Below are 13582 nucleotides of genomic sequence, written 5' to 3'. Positions count from 1 at the left end.
GCCACAACAAAATAGCATGCTTCGTATGAATCATCCCACTTCTGAGCCTCTCACCTCTTCACTAAAGTATCCAGAAGTAGGAGTTACTTCTTTTTAACCAGAGTTCGATCTGCATGCAATTACTCTCAGCATGGTGAGTATTTAGGGGATCGGCTATCTGAAGGTCTGATTACATTTAGTCTCATGCCTATAACAATATAGCCCTCTCACAAGCAAATGCGGGCCCCACGGCACCCACAGCCTTCTGTGACTGACATGGGGAAGCAGAGCTGTGGAGAGGCTAGGGCAACAGGCAGGCCCCAAGAGTCCTCTTCCTGTGATGTCCGTCAGAGCCCTTGTTCTACTTGTTGGCTTTGGGAGCTTGGGCAGGTCACCTAAGATTTTTGTGCCTCAGTTTCCTCACTGATAAAATGGTGATAATCATCCATATCTCATAGGATGTCTAGATGGAGTAATTTGTGCAATGCATAAAGTACCCAGGGAACTTACTCTAAGCCAGGCAGGGTTCTAAGCGTTGGGCATCTCCTCAAGGAAGTGTCCTCGCCGGGTCACACCAAGAACCCACCCCCTTGAGCCCGAGGCACCTGCTGTGTCTCTCGTGCCATACTGTGAAAGATCGTGTGTCTGTGTGTCTGTGTGACCAAAATCTGCAAGGAATTCAGGGGCTGGAGGTAAGGATTAGGCCACAGTCATCTTTGAATTAATCTTGCCACAGCCCAGCAGAGTATCCAACACACAGTAAATGTTTGCTGAAGTGAACAATCCATTTATAAAAATAAATGACCTAAATAAATAGAGATACATGGATACTTACATAGGTGGGTGGATGGATGGATGGATGGATAGATAGACTGATCGATAGATAGCATCCCTCACTGAGAGCTGATAGACCTTATTTTCGTTATCCATCTCTTTGGCTTTATAAAACAGCATTAAGTGAATAAAGTAGCCATTCAGTGATTCAAGAGCCAAATGCTATTTTATGCTCGGTTCACAAAAGTCACAGCTACTGCTTGATCACTTAGATATATCCCGCATGCGATGACAGGTGAGATACTACAAAAGCCTCTGTTATTACTGTAAAAAAAAAAATAACCTGCCTTTTATCTAAAATCCAAAAAAATCCAATTTAGTTGAAAGGATTGTTTTATTTTCTACTTTGTTCCACACTTGGGGAAAGAGACACTTCTCAATAAGGTCACATTACACACTGAGTCAATGTTGTTTTCTTAAGTGTAAATCTCTTAACTTTCAAGTGGTTCACTGGTGCATAACCAGTCCCTTCTCTGAAACCTTCTACAGACTACAGAAAGTTCAAAATAAGAATTTATTTGAAATGATGGCCTCAATAAAATAGGGCCCCATTCTCTTGACCCTAAGAGAGCACTAGTCCAGGAAATTGGGGTAACGCCTTTTATATATTTTTCCCCACACGGAGAGTTAATATAAAGCAGAGTTCTTTTAACTGAGTCAGGAAGGAAACTCGACTCACTGTACCTGTCTGTTCACAGCTAAGAAGGATGTGGCCATCCTAAGGTACTGAGAAATCCTGGACAAGCTTATGAATCATTAAAGATGAGGTTATTCATTTTGGCAACTGTTTTTGCTCTATTCCAAGTATCTGAAAATTAGTCAACTACCTGGGATGGTACTTCTCAAACTTTTTCACCAAAACACCTGAAATGACAAAATGAGCGAACTCATACCCATCCTTACCTCACAAACACCAAAATATGTTCACGACCTTAAAAGATAAGTCTTAAAGGTAGAAATATAAAGGTACAAGGAGAAATTAGAGATGAAGGGGTCACAGAATATGCCTTTCAACCCCCAAGACTAAGACCACACCCAAAGTAGAAATCATAAAGGAAAAAGGAATAGCTCGTAATCCTTAAAATTAAAACAAAGCAAAACCACACTTCTGTACATTCAAACACACCACATGAAAATTTAATAGGCAAAATGGGGGAAATGTCTTTAATATAGAATACATATATTCTAAAAGCTGTTTACAAATCAATAAGAAAACAACTAACCCACATGCAAAAATGGTCTAAGGACATCACTCACAAGAAAACAAATTCAAACAGTCAAACATGAAAACACATTCAATCTTACCAAAAGCCAAAGAATCACACATTAAAACAATGGGACACCATTTTGCCAACATAATTAGCAAAGTGTAAAAAACGATAAAATTAACCACAAGCAAATTTGTTGATAAAGAGGCATTCACACATAGATGATAGAAGTATATAAATTTATACAGACTTCCTGGAGGACAGGTTGTCAAAACATATTAAAGAGAGGAAAAAAGTGCATGTCTTTTGACGTAACCATTCTTTTCTGGGGATTTATCCATAGAAAATAATTAAAAGATGCTGTTAATGGTTTAGCTGTGAGTATTTACATCTCAGGCTTAAATATTTAAAAGTTTAAACAATCTACCTCTCTATCCATAAGGAATGATAGTTGTACAAAAGAATACTTTGTAACCATTAAAAATAATAGGTCAATAGATATATTTATATTTTTGTCACAGAAATATTTTCATTATGTACTGTACATGAAAAGCAGATTTTAACACAGAATCTACCAAATGCCACTTTTGAAAAGAAAAAACAAGGTAAACATACAAATATGTGTATCTGCGCACAGAAAGAGGGATGGCTGGCGGTTTACCCTAGTATGAGGATGTCTCTAGTAAGTAGGATTTCAGGGTGTTTGGTAGGATCTTTTGTTTGTAGAATTTGATTTCTGTTTCATTTTGGAAAAAGAATGAGTGGGATTTACGTGGGGCCAGTGGAGAAAGAGCACCCTGATCGGCACACGTAGGTGGGTGGAGACGAGAGGGTACACGTTGTGCTCTGCGAGGACTAAGTGGCTGGGTCTGGGGCCAGCACAAGGGGTGTGCTGTTTTTTGGAGTTTTCTTTGGGGGGCAGGGGAGTGGCTGATGAGGTTCAGGGAGAGTCCAGATCCAGAAGACTTGCCCATCTGTGTGAGTTATGAGTTTACCTCACATCCCTAAAAAATGCTCAGGCCCCAGGCTGGCTTTCATTCCAGTTCGGGGACTTATGATTCATTCCCTGAAACCCTAATTATAACACCCAGGTCTGCTATGTGCAAAAAACATCTGTCATTGTTTAAGTTTGCTGGCAGGGATTGTATACAGCAAGTCGGTCTGGGGATGCACTCCTCCAATGCAAAAATGATCATGGAGAAATCTCTCCCGAGGTGAGAAGGGCTCAAGCACAGAGTTTCTCACCAAGCTCAGTGACATAAGGTAAAGAGAGAATGCCCTGCCATGATCATATGCTGATCCTCAGAGCCACTGCCACCGTCAAAGTCACAGGTAGTAACGCTGCTCTTTCAACCAAGAAAAGTACCCTAAGTGTATGTTTTCCTTGATGGGTGCCAAGGCCTGGCTGAGGGAAAGGAGCAGAGTGTGTAATTGCAAACCTCACATTTATCAGCTTCGGCTGCTTTTGTGTCGGCCCATTACATGTGCCATTTAGCAAGTCAATCTCCTGTACCGGCTGGAAGCAGAGTAATTGCCTGGAGAATGCTTCAGACCTGGCAAGAGAAGGTGAAAATGGAGCAGGAGCAGTAAATGTACCTCTCTCCTCTACGCGCCCCAGGAGTCTACTGACCTCATTCAAACTCACAGGAAAGGCTCGAAAGAACCAAGCGAAGATTTGGTCTCTTTGTAAGAATCCAGTATTTTTACCTAGAAGTACTGATATTAAAAACAACAACAACAATAAAAGACCCACAGTAAAAATCCCCCACCCAAACATGGATGTCTTATTCCCAAACACTCCAGTAGCATCTAATAAACACAATATTGTTTTGGAGGTTTTTAAAGCTCAAGGAACCATCAGGAAGCTTACTCAGAAGCCTCTGCTACATATCACAATGCCTCATAGCATGCAATTTAGAAACTTTGGCACATGCACTTTTTTTTTTTTTTAAGGGTATAAAATAACTTTTATTTACATAATTTATAGAACATAACTGCTTTCTTTGGAACAAGAAAATTTACAAACAATAGATAATTGCTTTTTTGTCAGACTTCTTCAAGCCAGATAGTATACATTGTCATTTCTATTTTAAAGAACATGGTGGTATAGAGTGGATATTAATATTTTTATTTGCGCCTCAATCATTTATCAACAATTAGGTTTTTAAATCATGTCGATCAGTTGCTAAGACATAACTATTCAGGAGGAAAAGTCAAAAGATAAAGACCTTTAATCATGTCTCCTTTAGCCTTATAAAACACAAATTCTTTGCAACACCTTCTTTATATGAATTGGACTTAACATAGTTTGGCACATGCACTTTTGCAAACAAACTAAAAAGTTATTTACCTGGGTTTATGGGAACACTATTAAATATGAAACTTTCACTTCAGTTTAGTTTATTGATTAAAAAGAAGGTTGGGTTTTTTTTTCCCCCCAGATTGATATTATCAGGAAAAACCAACTTAAAAACATATTTTATTTTGGGGGCCTAGGTGCTTCCTTTGTTTCACATTTGGTAAAGTCACATTAGCTGGGGCCACAGAAGCAAAAGAAAAAATTTAAATTAAAAGGAGACCATTTATAAGTTGAAGCTAAAAAATTTAGAAATCTGAGTTGAATAGATTTTGAGGGAAATAAATAATTACTAAAACTGACTCAGAACCACTAAAAAGGGCCCAGGGCCAGAATTTTCATAAGCAATTTCTTTCAAGCCTCCACAGAACTTTTGGTTTCCATGATATTTCAACTGTTCCAGAGCATTAAAAAGATGGGACGTTTTAAGATTTATTTTGTAACGCTGGCATGACTTTGGTAACAAAACTTAAAACAGAAATCAAGGTCTCAAACACCTCAAATCTAGGAGTGTGCACAAAGAATAATACCACAGAGTCAAGAAGGGTTTATTCTAGGAATTTAAGGATGGTTTTAATATGATTGAGTCAATAAATGCCTTCAAATATTTCAAAGGCAAACGCCACACACATTATCTCCTATTGTTTTAAAAAACAAAAGGCCAAATCTTTTAGCAAGTTATGAAAAGACACACATTTTATTAACATGATAAAGAATATGTATGTAGGTATGTATATGTGTGTGTTAAATGCTACAAACATCATCAGTAAAACCAAGAAAAATACAGAGATATCTGCTATCTTTTTTTTTAGTGTTGTTCTTTACATTCTACCGCACTATAAGAAAAAGTAATGGGATAAAAATATTAAAAGAAAGGAAGCAAAATTATCACAATTCAAGATTACATGATCATCATTCAATCATGATTACATAGAACCCATGATTACATAGAACCCAAGAGAATCAATTGAAGGACTGCCAGAACTAAAAGACCCTTACAAAATAAATATGTACCAGTAATAACCAATTAGAATAGATAGGAGAGGGGGCGATTTCTCACCCACTAGAACACAAGGTCCATGAGAAAAGAGACTCTGTCTCATTCTTGGCTGATCCCCTAGTATCCAGAAGCAGTCCCAGCACAGAATAGGTGCTCAATAAATATTCGTAGAATAAATGAATGAACAAATTCACAATAAAGGCAAAAAGCCAAGGCAATGGAACCAAACTGAAATTCTACAAAGGGATCCAAGAACTTATAAGAATTAGATCATATGATAAAAATGGAATTTCAAACCACACAGGGAAGAATGGATTATTCTATAAATGGTGATGAGACTACTAATTGGCTGGCTGTTTTAGAAAATGAAATAAGAGTTGTACCTCACACCATATACATTAATAAATTATAGAGAGAATAGTTCAATATAATTTATGAGACCACTCAAGAATTAGAAGAAAAAATAAGTAAATATGTGCCTTATCCTAAGGTAGGGAAAGTTTTTCTAAATCTTACAAACAAAGGTAGTTAGTTTAAGATTTATAGCGTCTGCTACATAAAATAAAACCTAAGGTATGGCAAAATACCATAAACAAAACAGTAAAAGACAAACAATAAATGGGAGCAAATATTTGCAATATATGGTAGAGGACTAATATCTATTTTATGTAGAGTACTGTTACAAAGTTCTAAGAAAAGGATGATCACTCGATAAGAAAAACTTTTTGACAGGGTTAAGATGCAAATAACATGACGAAATTTGTCCAGCAAAAAAAAATTTTACTCCTAACAAATACTAAATATGAAAATTGGACTGAGTTTTCCCCCAATCAACTTGGCAGATGTTAAAACTAATTTCTGATGTTATGGAAGATTCAAGCAAGAGGGTATGCAGACACTGCTGGTGGGAGAAAAGGCCATCTTCTAAGAATTTATCCTAAATAATTGATCAAATGTGCCAAACATTTATGTACAAGAATGTCCGGTGTATCAGGATTTATCTTCATTGACTTTCAGCATTATAAATTTAATATAAGCTTGTTATATAAAAATTAACCAATGGAAACCAATATATACCATACATATTTTTTGGTAACTTGTCTTTTGAAATTTAATATATCATGGAAACCTTTCTTTATTCTCTTAAATAGCTACATAGTAAATCATTGTATGGATACACATAAGTAACTTATTTAAGGAATCTCCTTAAATAATTACAACAGTGTGGTACTGGCAACTTGTTTCTAACACAAAACCATCATTTACATTTTTCTTTGCACATTTTAGACAAGTATTTTTGTGCATTATATATCAAAAAGTGAACTAAAAAATTATGCCTGTTTAAAATTGAGAGCTATTGCTACACTGGCTTCCAAAGAACAGTTGTATCAATTTATATTCCCAACAGTGTTGTACAGATTATTCATGACAATGAGAAATTAGAAAAATCCATATTGTCAATGGGCTTCAAATTGCTTAAATTATAGTATTCATAGTCAAGGGAATATTATCCAGTCACTCAGAGTGACATTATGGATGAATATCTAATGACATAAAAAGCTTATTATGAAAGATTAAGTTACAAAAACAAATAATTTAAACAGTGTGAGCCCACGGAAATTCATGTATGCTTGTAAATAATAACTAGCTACCTATACAATCATCCTTCAGATTCTACAACAAAATGTTAATCATGGTTATCTAGGGGTGATGGGATTACAGGTCATTAAAACATTTGTCTTTTATGCTTTTCTGCATCTTCCACATGTTCTATAGCAAAAACATGTTTCTGCAGTAATAAAAAACATTAAATCATAATCTGTTTTTAAACAACAAAAGACCATTCTGAAGACTAGATGCATCAGTAATGCAAGAATTTATATGCAACTACTTCTGGTTGTCATAATGAAGAGCTTTTCAGGATTAACATTAAAAATGCAACCACATATTTGCCAACTGAGTCTTTGCTTGGAGCATCCTGCACTGGGCATCTACGCCATGGATCACCAAGTGCTCACTGGTCTCTCCCAGGTTCAGAAGCACCCAGGGCAGAGGTGCTGGGTCCCTGCCCCCAAGGGAGACAGGACATGCACCAGCCGGTGTTAATCCCGGCAGAACGTGGAGAAGCCAGAACTCTTCTACCAGGCTTCCCAACCAGGGAGTTACAACATTCAAATATTAAAACGACAACAACAAAAGACCAGGCAATAGCGGACTGGACGAAAGGAGTTACAAGTCCCAGTCCTTCCGAAAGATGTCTTAACCATCTACAAATACTTGATTACAAACACTAAGGTGGGGAGAACTGAAAGCTTTCCAAGGTAAGAGGACAACAGTAAGAACAAGAACAAAAAATTAAGGGCAGAAATAGTGAGCGTAGAATTCACTTGACTAGTGGAGAGACTCCAAGCGGAGAGAAATTGTGTTGAAGTTCCCCCTGACTCAAGTCTAGACAATGCACCAGCAAGTAGGTAAAATTCCATTTCAATCACCTTCCCACTTTTTCTAAGCCCAGGTTAACAAGTATTTATTCCCTAAGTCAGTAGAACAAACTCATAATTCTTCAAAAGAATTTACCCAGGTATTTAGAGGTGCTCAAGAGGGCATCTCTCAAGACATAGTTCTGGAAGTTTTGATCGTCCTGATTCTAAGCACGTTTCTGTTACTTATTGTCTTATTTCATAGGGAAAAAACAAAACAAAACAAAACAACCACTGTAAAAGCCCCCCCCATCCTCTATGCATGCAATCTTACACATATTAGCCCTTTGCATGGAATTAAATTCATATCTTATAATTAAGTGATTAAAAATTTTTGAAATGTCAGAAAAACAATGGTCAATTTTGGCAATCCAAGCAAAGAAAGCCTGATGTGATTAGTGTTGGTAAACTTAAGTTTAATAACATGGGGCCATTAAATTCTCCATGGATGAAGTACAAGAATATTATAACAATTAAGAGATCTCAGTGAGAGTTCTATCTCTGCACTGGTCAGCAAGCCAGGCCATAGAAGCCTCTAATAATGGCTCATAAACCCACAGCAGCATTTGTAAATGTCAGAACACACTTTGAATAAAATGCAATTGGTTAAGCCAGCAGCTTTCCCCGACAGTGCCTTACTATAGAGTGGTGGTTCTCAAAGTGTGTTCCCAGTACCAGCTGCATCAACCACACCTGGGAATTTGTTAGATACAAACTCTCCAACCTACTGAATCAATCTCTGGGGATGGGGCCCAGCAATCTGGTTAGATAAGTCCTGCAGATGATACTAAGGCACCTCAAGTTTGATGACACTGCTGCAGAAGATAGTACAGAGGTTTTGAGTGTGAAACCTAGCACGTGCTGCCCACTCCAGTGTGTGCAGGCTATTAACTCTCGTTTTCATCGATCATTGCCCATCTTCTTTAGTGAAGAACCCAAAGAGTAGGACCTTGTTCAAAACACACTTTCAAAAGGTCCTAAGAGGCAGGTCTAGTGAAAACTCATGTATATATATATATAGTATGTTACTACAGGAACATACAAGAAAGATCCCCTTTGCAGGGGATACTGAATTTTTATAGAAACATCAGTTTATCTTGAGGAAACCAAATTTTGGAAATGCAAACATGGGAAACTCAGCCTCTAAGTTTTCCATATACACCTTTAGGCCCACGTTCCAAGTTAGCACTTCCGAATGTGACTGCTCAATAAGGAAAACATGTCCTCTGCAAAGGTCCACTGATGACTCGGAAAGACCTCGTTTCTCTGTAATGAAGAGAAACGTCTTACACCTCATGCCCCCTACTGGTCCCTGAAGACCTGAATTCCACAGGGAGGCGGACCTATTCCACCTCCACCCATTCCTAATGTCACCGTGTGTCCTCTGGCATCCTTCTTTAGGTCCACACCCAGTCCTTGTTTCTGGCAGATTCCACAAAAATAACTAACTTACCTGGCACTTTCTCCCCCCACCTCTCTAACACATACAACATGGGCAAGCCCTGAGAGCCTTATGTTACAAAAGCCCCTACCCCCATTGCTGTATTATAAAATCAATTTCACTTTGTGTGTAGCCCTTTAATTTTATAGTTTACAAAGAGCTTCTGTATTAATCATCTCATTTAATTCTCATAACAACCTGGGAGGTGGGTACCATTTTACTATCCCCACTTTACTGAAGAGAGAACTGGAACTTAGTGCTGACCTCAACAACACACAGATTGATCATTTAACATTAAAGAGAGAACGCAAACACTTTGCATCAAAAATAAAAGAATTCAAGAATTCCAAAAGAACCCCCAAACTTGCTTGAATTTGCCGTCTGCCAGACAATGTTCACCAGAAATCACTAAGTAGGTTTTTAGGGTGGCTGGTATTTTTCTGGCTTAGGAAGGACCGGGGAGCAGGAAGATGAGATAAATAAGACAGACAAACTTTCCTGGTTGGAGAACCCACATAAGTTGCAATGATATCTGAAATTCTATAGGGTTCAAAGCGACAACAACAATCGATGATGGCACTAAAACAGCTCTTGCGACATGCCAGGCACCATTCTACATACATAGACTATATTCAACAACCCTATTATTAGCCTCATTTTACAGATGAGGAAAACAAGGCACAGAGAGACCAAGTAACTTGCCCAAGATTACACATCTTGCTGTTTGGAGACAGAAAAGGACATGCGACTGGAAGTGCCAAGTCCCTGCGAAGTTGCCCTTCCAGCCCTGCCGAAAACCCAGCAACGGAAACCTGACACGGGAGGGTGGCGACCTCAGGAACCTGGATTTTATTTCCAGTATTGCCATTTGGGCAACAGGCTCCACACTCTCTCCCTTGAAAAATACCGATGAATGTTCAGGTTCCAAATAATCAGGAGCATCAACTCAGATTCCCCAAAGTCACTTCCTCCCTGGACTGTCCTGATGATGGTGGAGAGAAATTCTGGCTTTCTAGATCTTGGTTGGTGACAGAACACTGCCTGATTCACCTGGAACTGCCTTCACCTAAGAAAGGTTAGAGGGAAAGCAGCTCTGGAGGAAAGATGCCACTGAACATGCATTCACCTTGAGTAGTCATCTGCCAGAAAGCAAGCAGGCAGCTGGTCTAATAAATGCATGACACTAATGGCTCTGATTTAAATATATATATATTAAATGTACATATATAATAAAAAGGAGTCCTCATGGGTGTAAATTACACCTGCCTTTTTTCTCCACCTTTTCAACTGCTTCATATTTTGGAATTGTATGAACCCACAATTACAGGTTGATTAGCCATTTAAAGTCTATACACCTTTTTCTTAGAGATGGAAACAAAGATCAAATCAAAGAGAACACTTTTAGCAAAAGAGAAAAACTACATGACGAATGCAGTCTTCATGGAGGGATACACTGTGCTGGGGGGAAGGACAATGTTCAAAAGCTGCCTCAAATTTGCTTACCATCATCATTACCTGCCTGAAATTTTCACTGAATAACCTAAGACTATCTTGAGAGTCTATGGGTCCAATAGAAAACCCAATTTCACAGCAAGTTCCTGGGAATTACATATAGTCTCTCCTCAAGACAAAAGTCCTAAAACTGGGAGATGAGGCTATCCTGACCACAAGCGAGGAGAGTTTTCATATACACATTCCTTCCACACTCTTTTAATGACCTCCCGCCCAATGACTTACTGGCGGTCCTCTAGCTTCATCTTATAAAATGGAGATGATAAAAATACCTACATCAGGTAGGTGTGAAAATTAAATAAGTTAATTACATGTAAAACACTTAGAACATTGCCTGGCACAGCTTAAGTGCTTAAATAGTGTTAGCTATTATTATTATTAATATTACTACCAGTATTATTTGCAAATACAGTACATTACAACAGGGAACTGCATGCAGGAAGCTTCCACTGTTTCAGTGCTTTAAAAAAATCTGAGATCAAAATCGCCGCATAACAAGAAATAGATCTGGGGGGGAAAGGATAAAAAAAAAAAAAAAGCCACCCACGATCGTGCCACCTGTTGGTGACTTTCAGGTGAGGGTGCATCTCAGAGAATTCGCTTCCACGACTGCTTCCTGTTTCTCTTAGGTGAGCCTCTCCTTTTGAGATTTTTAAATCAGCGTTTCAAGGACAGGACTGCAGACGAGTCCGTGAACCCCCGAAACTACACGCAACTGGGTGAGGCTGCGACTCTGGACATTTGGGGGGGGGGGGTGCATAGCGTTTCTCAGACGCTAGGAGACGATCAGCGAGCAACTTGCTTTGCAGGGATCAACTTAGGGGAAAGCGACCGAACAATTCATTTCACGGAAGGCTGCGGCAATAACCCGGACACCTGGTCTGTTAATGGGCTATCACTGCACGCGACAGACCCGGCCCCGCGAGCGGAAAGAGCCAGCCGGGCGGCGCTGCGCTGCGGCCCTGTGAACCGCACCGCTGGAAAACTCGCCAGCTCTGCAGCCCGACCCCGGGTTTGGTGGTTTAACTTCCCTTCCCCTCCCCTCCCCCAAGCCTTGATCATTTCCAAGAACAAACTCAAAGGAGATTGGCAAGGCTCCATATAGGGTTTCACTCCCGCCCTCCGCAGACACCTAAACCAACTCTCCCAGGGAAGTTAATTAAAAGAACAATTAATCCCGGAAAAAAAAAATTCAAAACCCACCCTAAAGCTTGAGACCCCTTAAAGTTAGAAGACTCAGGGCGTCTCTCCTGATTGTGAAAATCTGTCCGTCGCTGGGGCTGAGGGGTAGACAAGTGGGTAACGAGGCGGCTCAGAATCTACTCGCTAGGGCCGCCAGTGGAGACCGGCTTGGAGGCAGCCAAGCAAGCAGGTAGCTGTGGGCACGAGTGCGCACAGACACGCAGCCGCAGCAGATTAAAGTTCAACCCCGTTCACACACCGCTTCCCTTTCCCCGGCGTTCTCACGCCCAGCCCAGGCGGCCACTTCCCAGGGGGAAGGCTGGGGGCTCGACGGTCCCCCTCTTTGGAACGGGCTCCCCCAAATCCATCCCCTCGGCTCGGGTGACTCCCCTTGCCTCCCAGCCTCCAAACCCCTAGAAGCACCAGCTCCCCTCCACTCTCCTAGGCGGGCCCGGAAAACCCCCGGAAAAAGACAAATGGAGCGGAGAGGGGAAAGCCAGGTGGCGCGGCGGGCAGCGTACGTACCCAGGGCGAACAGGGCGAGCTCTCCAGCCGGGGTGACCATTTTACGGGCGGACGGGCAGCAGGCGCTCCAGCCTCCTGCCCTACCTGCGGAGCCCGAGTGACTGAGCGGCGCCGCCGTGCGGGGGGAAAAGGCGTCGGGAGGCAGGGCCGGCCCCCAGTGCGGGAGGGCGGAGGGAGGACCGAGCGCCTCTCCGCTCGCAGTCACCCCGCCGCGCCGCGGGCCGGGCGGAAATAGGAAGGCGGTTACCGTCACCTCTTCGCCACTCGGCGACCGGGACACGGCTGTCCACCCTCCCGCCCCTATGGGGGTGCCCCCCTAAGGGCATAGGGGGTGGGGGTTTGGGGCTGGAGGCGGGGACGCTGCGCACAGCGAGCGGGGCGCGGGCGGCGGGGCGGGGCAGCCAGGGACGCCCGGAGCGCGGCCGCGGGAGCCAGGAGCCCGGGTCGAGGGAAAGGCAGGAAGCGTCTGACTTGAGACGCCACCTCCAGCCTGCAGCTCGGGGCGGCCGGCGGGTCCCTGCGCACGGGGTCGGCGCCCGCGGCGGAGCCTGGGCGTCCCGGAGCGCAGTGACCGCCTCTAGGCTCTAGGCGGCGGAGCGGAGCCGCTGGGCGGCGGTCACCTGCGCCCAAGGCCGATCCGTGGGGGGCTCCCCCGGGCGGGGACTCGGGACGCGATTAGGAAAGGGACCTGCGAGCTTCGCCAGCCGCCTGCCAAGGATCGGCCCAGGGGAAGTGCTCCCCAGAATCAAGCGAAGAGTCTGTTAAGCCAGGTTTCCCACCTGCGCCGCCATCCGGGTGAGAAACGCTCAATTCTGTGGGCGCCTGAGACCTGGCACATCCCGCCCCCCTCCTGCGTTCCGTCCCCACGTTCCCTCGCGGGCGCATTGTTACTTTCAGCGGGTTCGCGTAAGTTTGACCTAGGTCTGATACTGAGATGGGTCTCTGTCCAGGAGAAACCTGGCTATCCGTCCTTCCCATTCAGGCAGTTGAGGCCGAGAGCCGGCAAGTGCACACCCGAGAGAGGGATTGTGGGCGGAACCACGAGGGTGACCCTTTTGGGGTGTG

At 42.4% G+C, this 13582-nt stretch overlaps 1 protein-coding gene across 1 annotated transcript in view; it reads right to left on the bottom strand.

The window, feature by feature from the left end:
• TGFA (transforming growth factor alpha) overlaps positions 1 to 13308 on the bottom strand; it is a 106040-nt gene extending 92732 nt beyond the window's left edge. Inside the window, exons 1-3 of the mRNA XM_037806610.1 lie at positions 13297 to 13308; positions 12989 to 13180; positions 12518 to 12833 (exon numbers count right to left, since the gene is read on the bottom strand). Of these exons, the coding sequence (XP_037662538.1) occupies positions 12518 to 12833; positions 12989 to 13180; positions 13297 to 13308 (520 nt within the window). The remainder of the gene's footprint in view (positions 1 to 12517; positions 12834 to 12988; positions 13181 to 13296) is intronic.
• Positions 13309 to 13582: the final 274 nt, after the last annotated feature.

This window comes from Choloepus didactylus, chromosome 17 (genome assembly GCF_015220235.1).
Source record: "Choloepus didactylus isolate mChoDid1 chromosome 17, mChoDid1.pri, whole genome shotgun sequence".
Classification (NCBI taxonomy): domain Eukaryota; kingdom Metazoa; phylum Chordata; class Mammalia; order Pilosa; family Megalonychidae; genus Choloepus; species Choloepus didactylus.
This window is presented reverse-complemented; position numbering and strand designations above follow the sequence as displayed.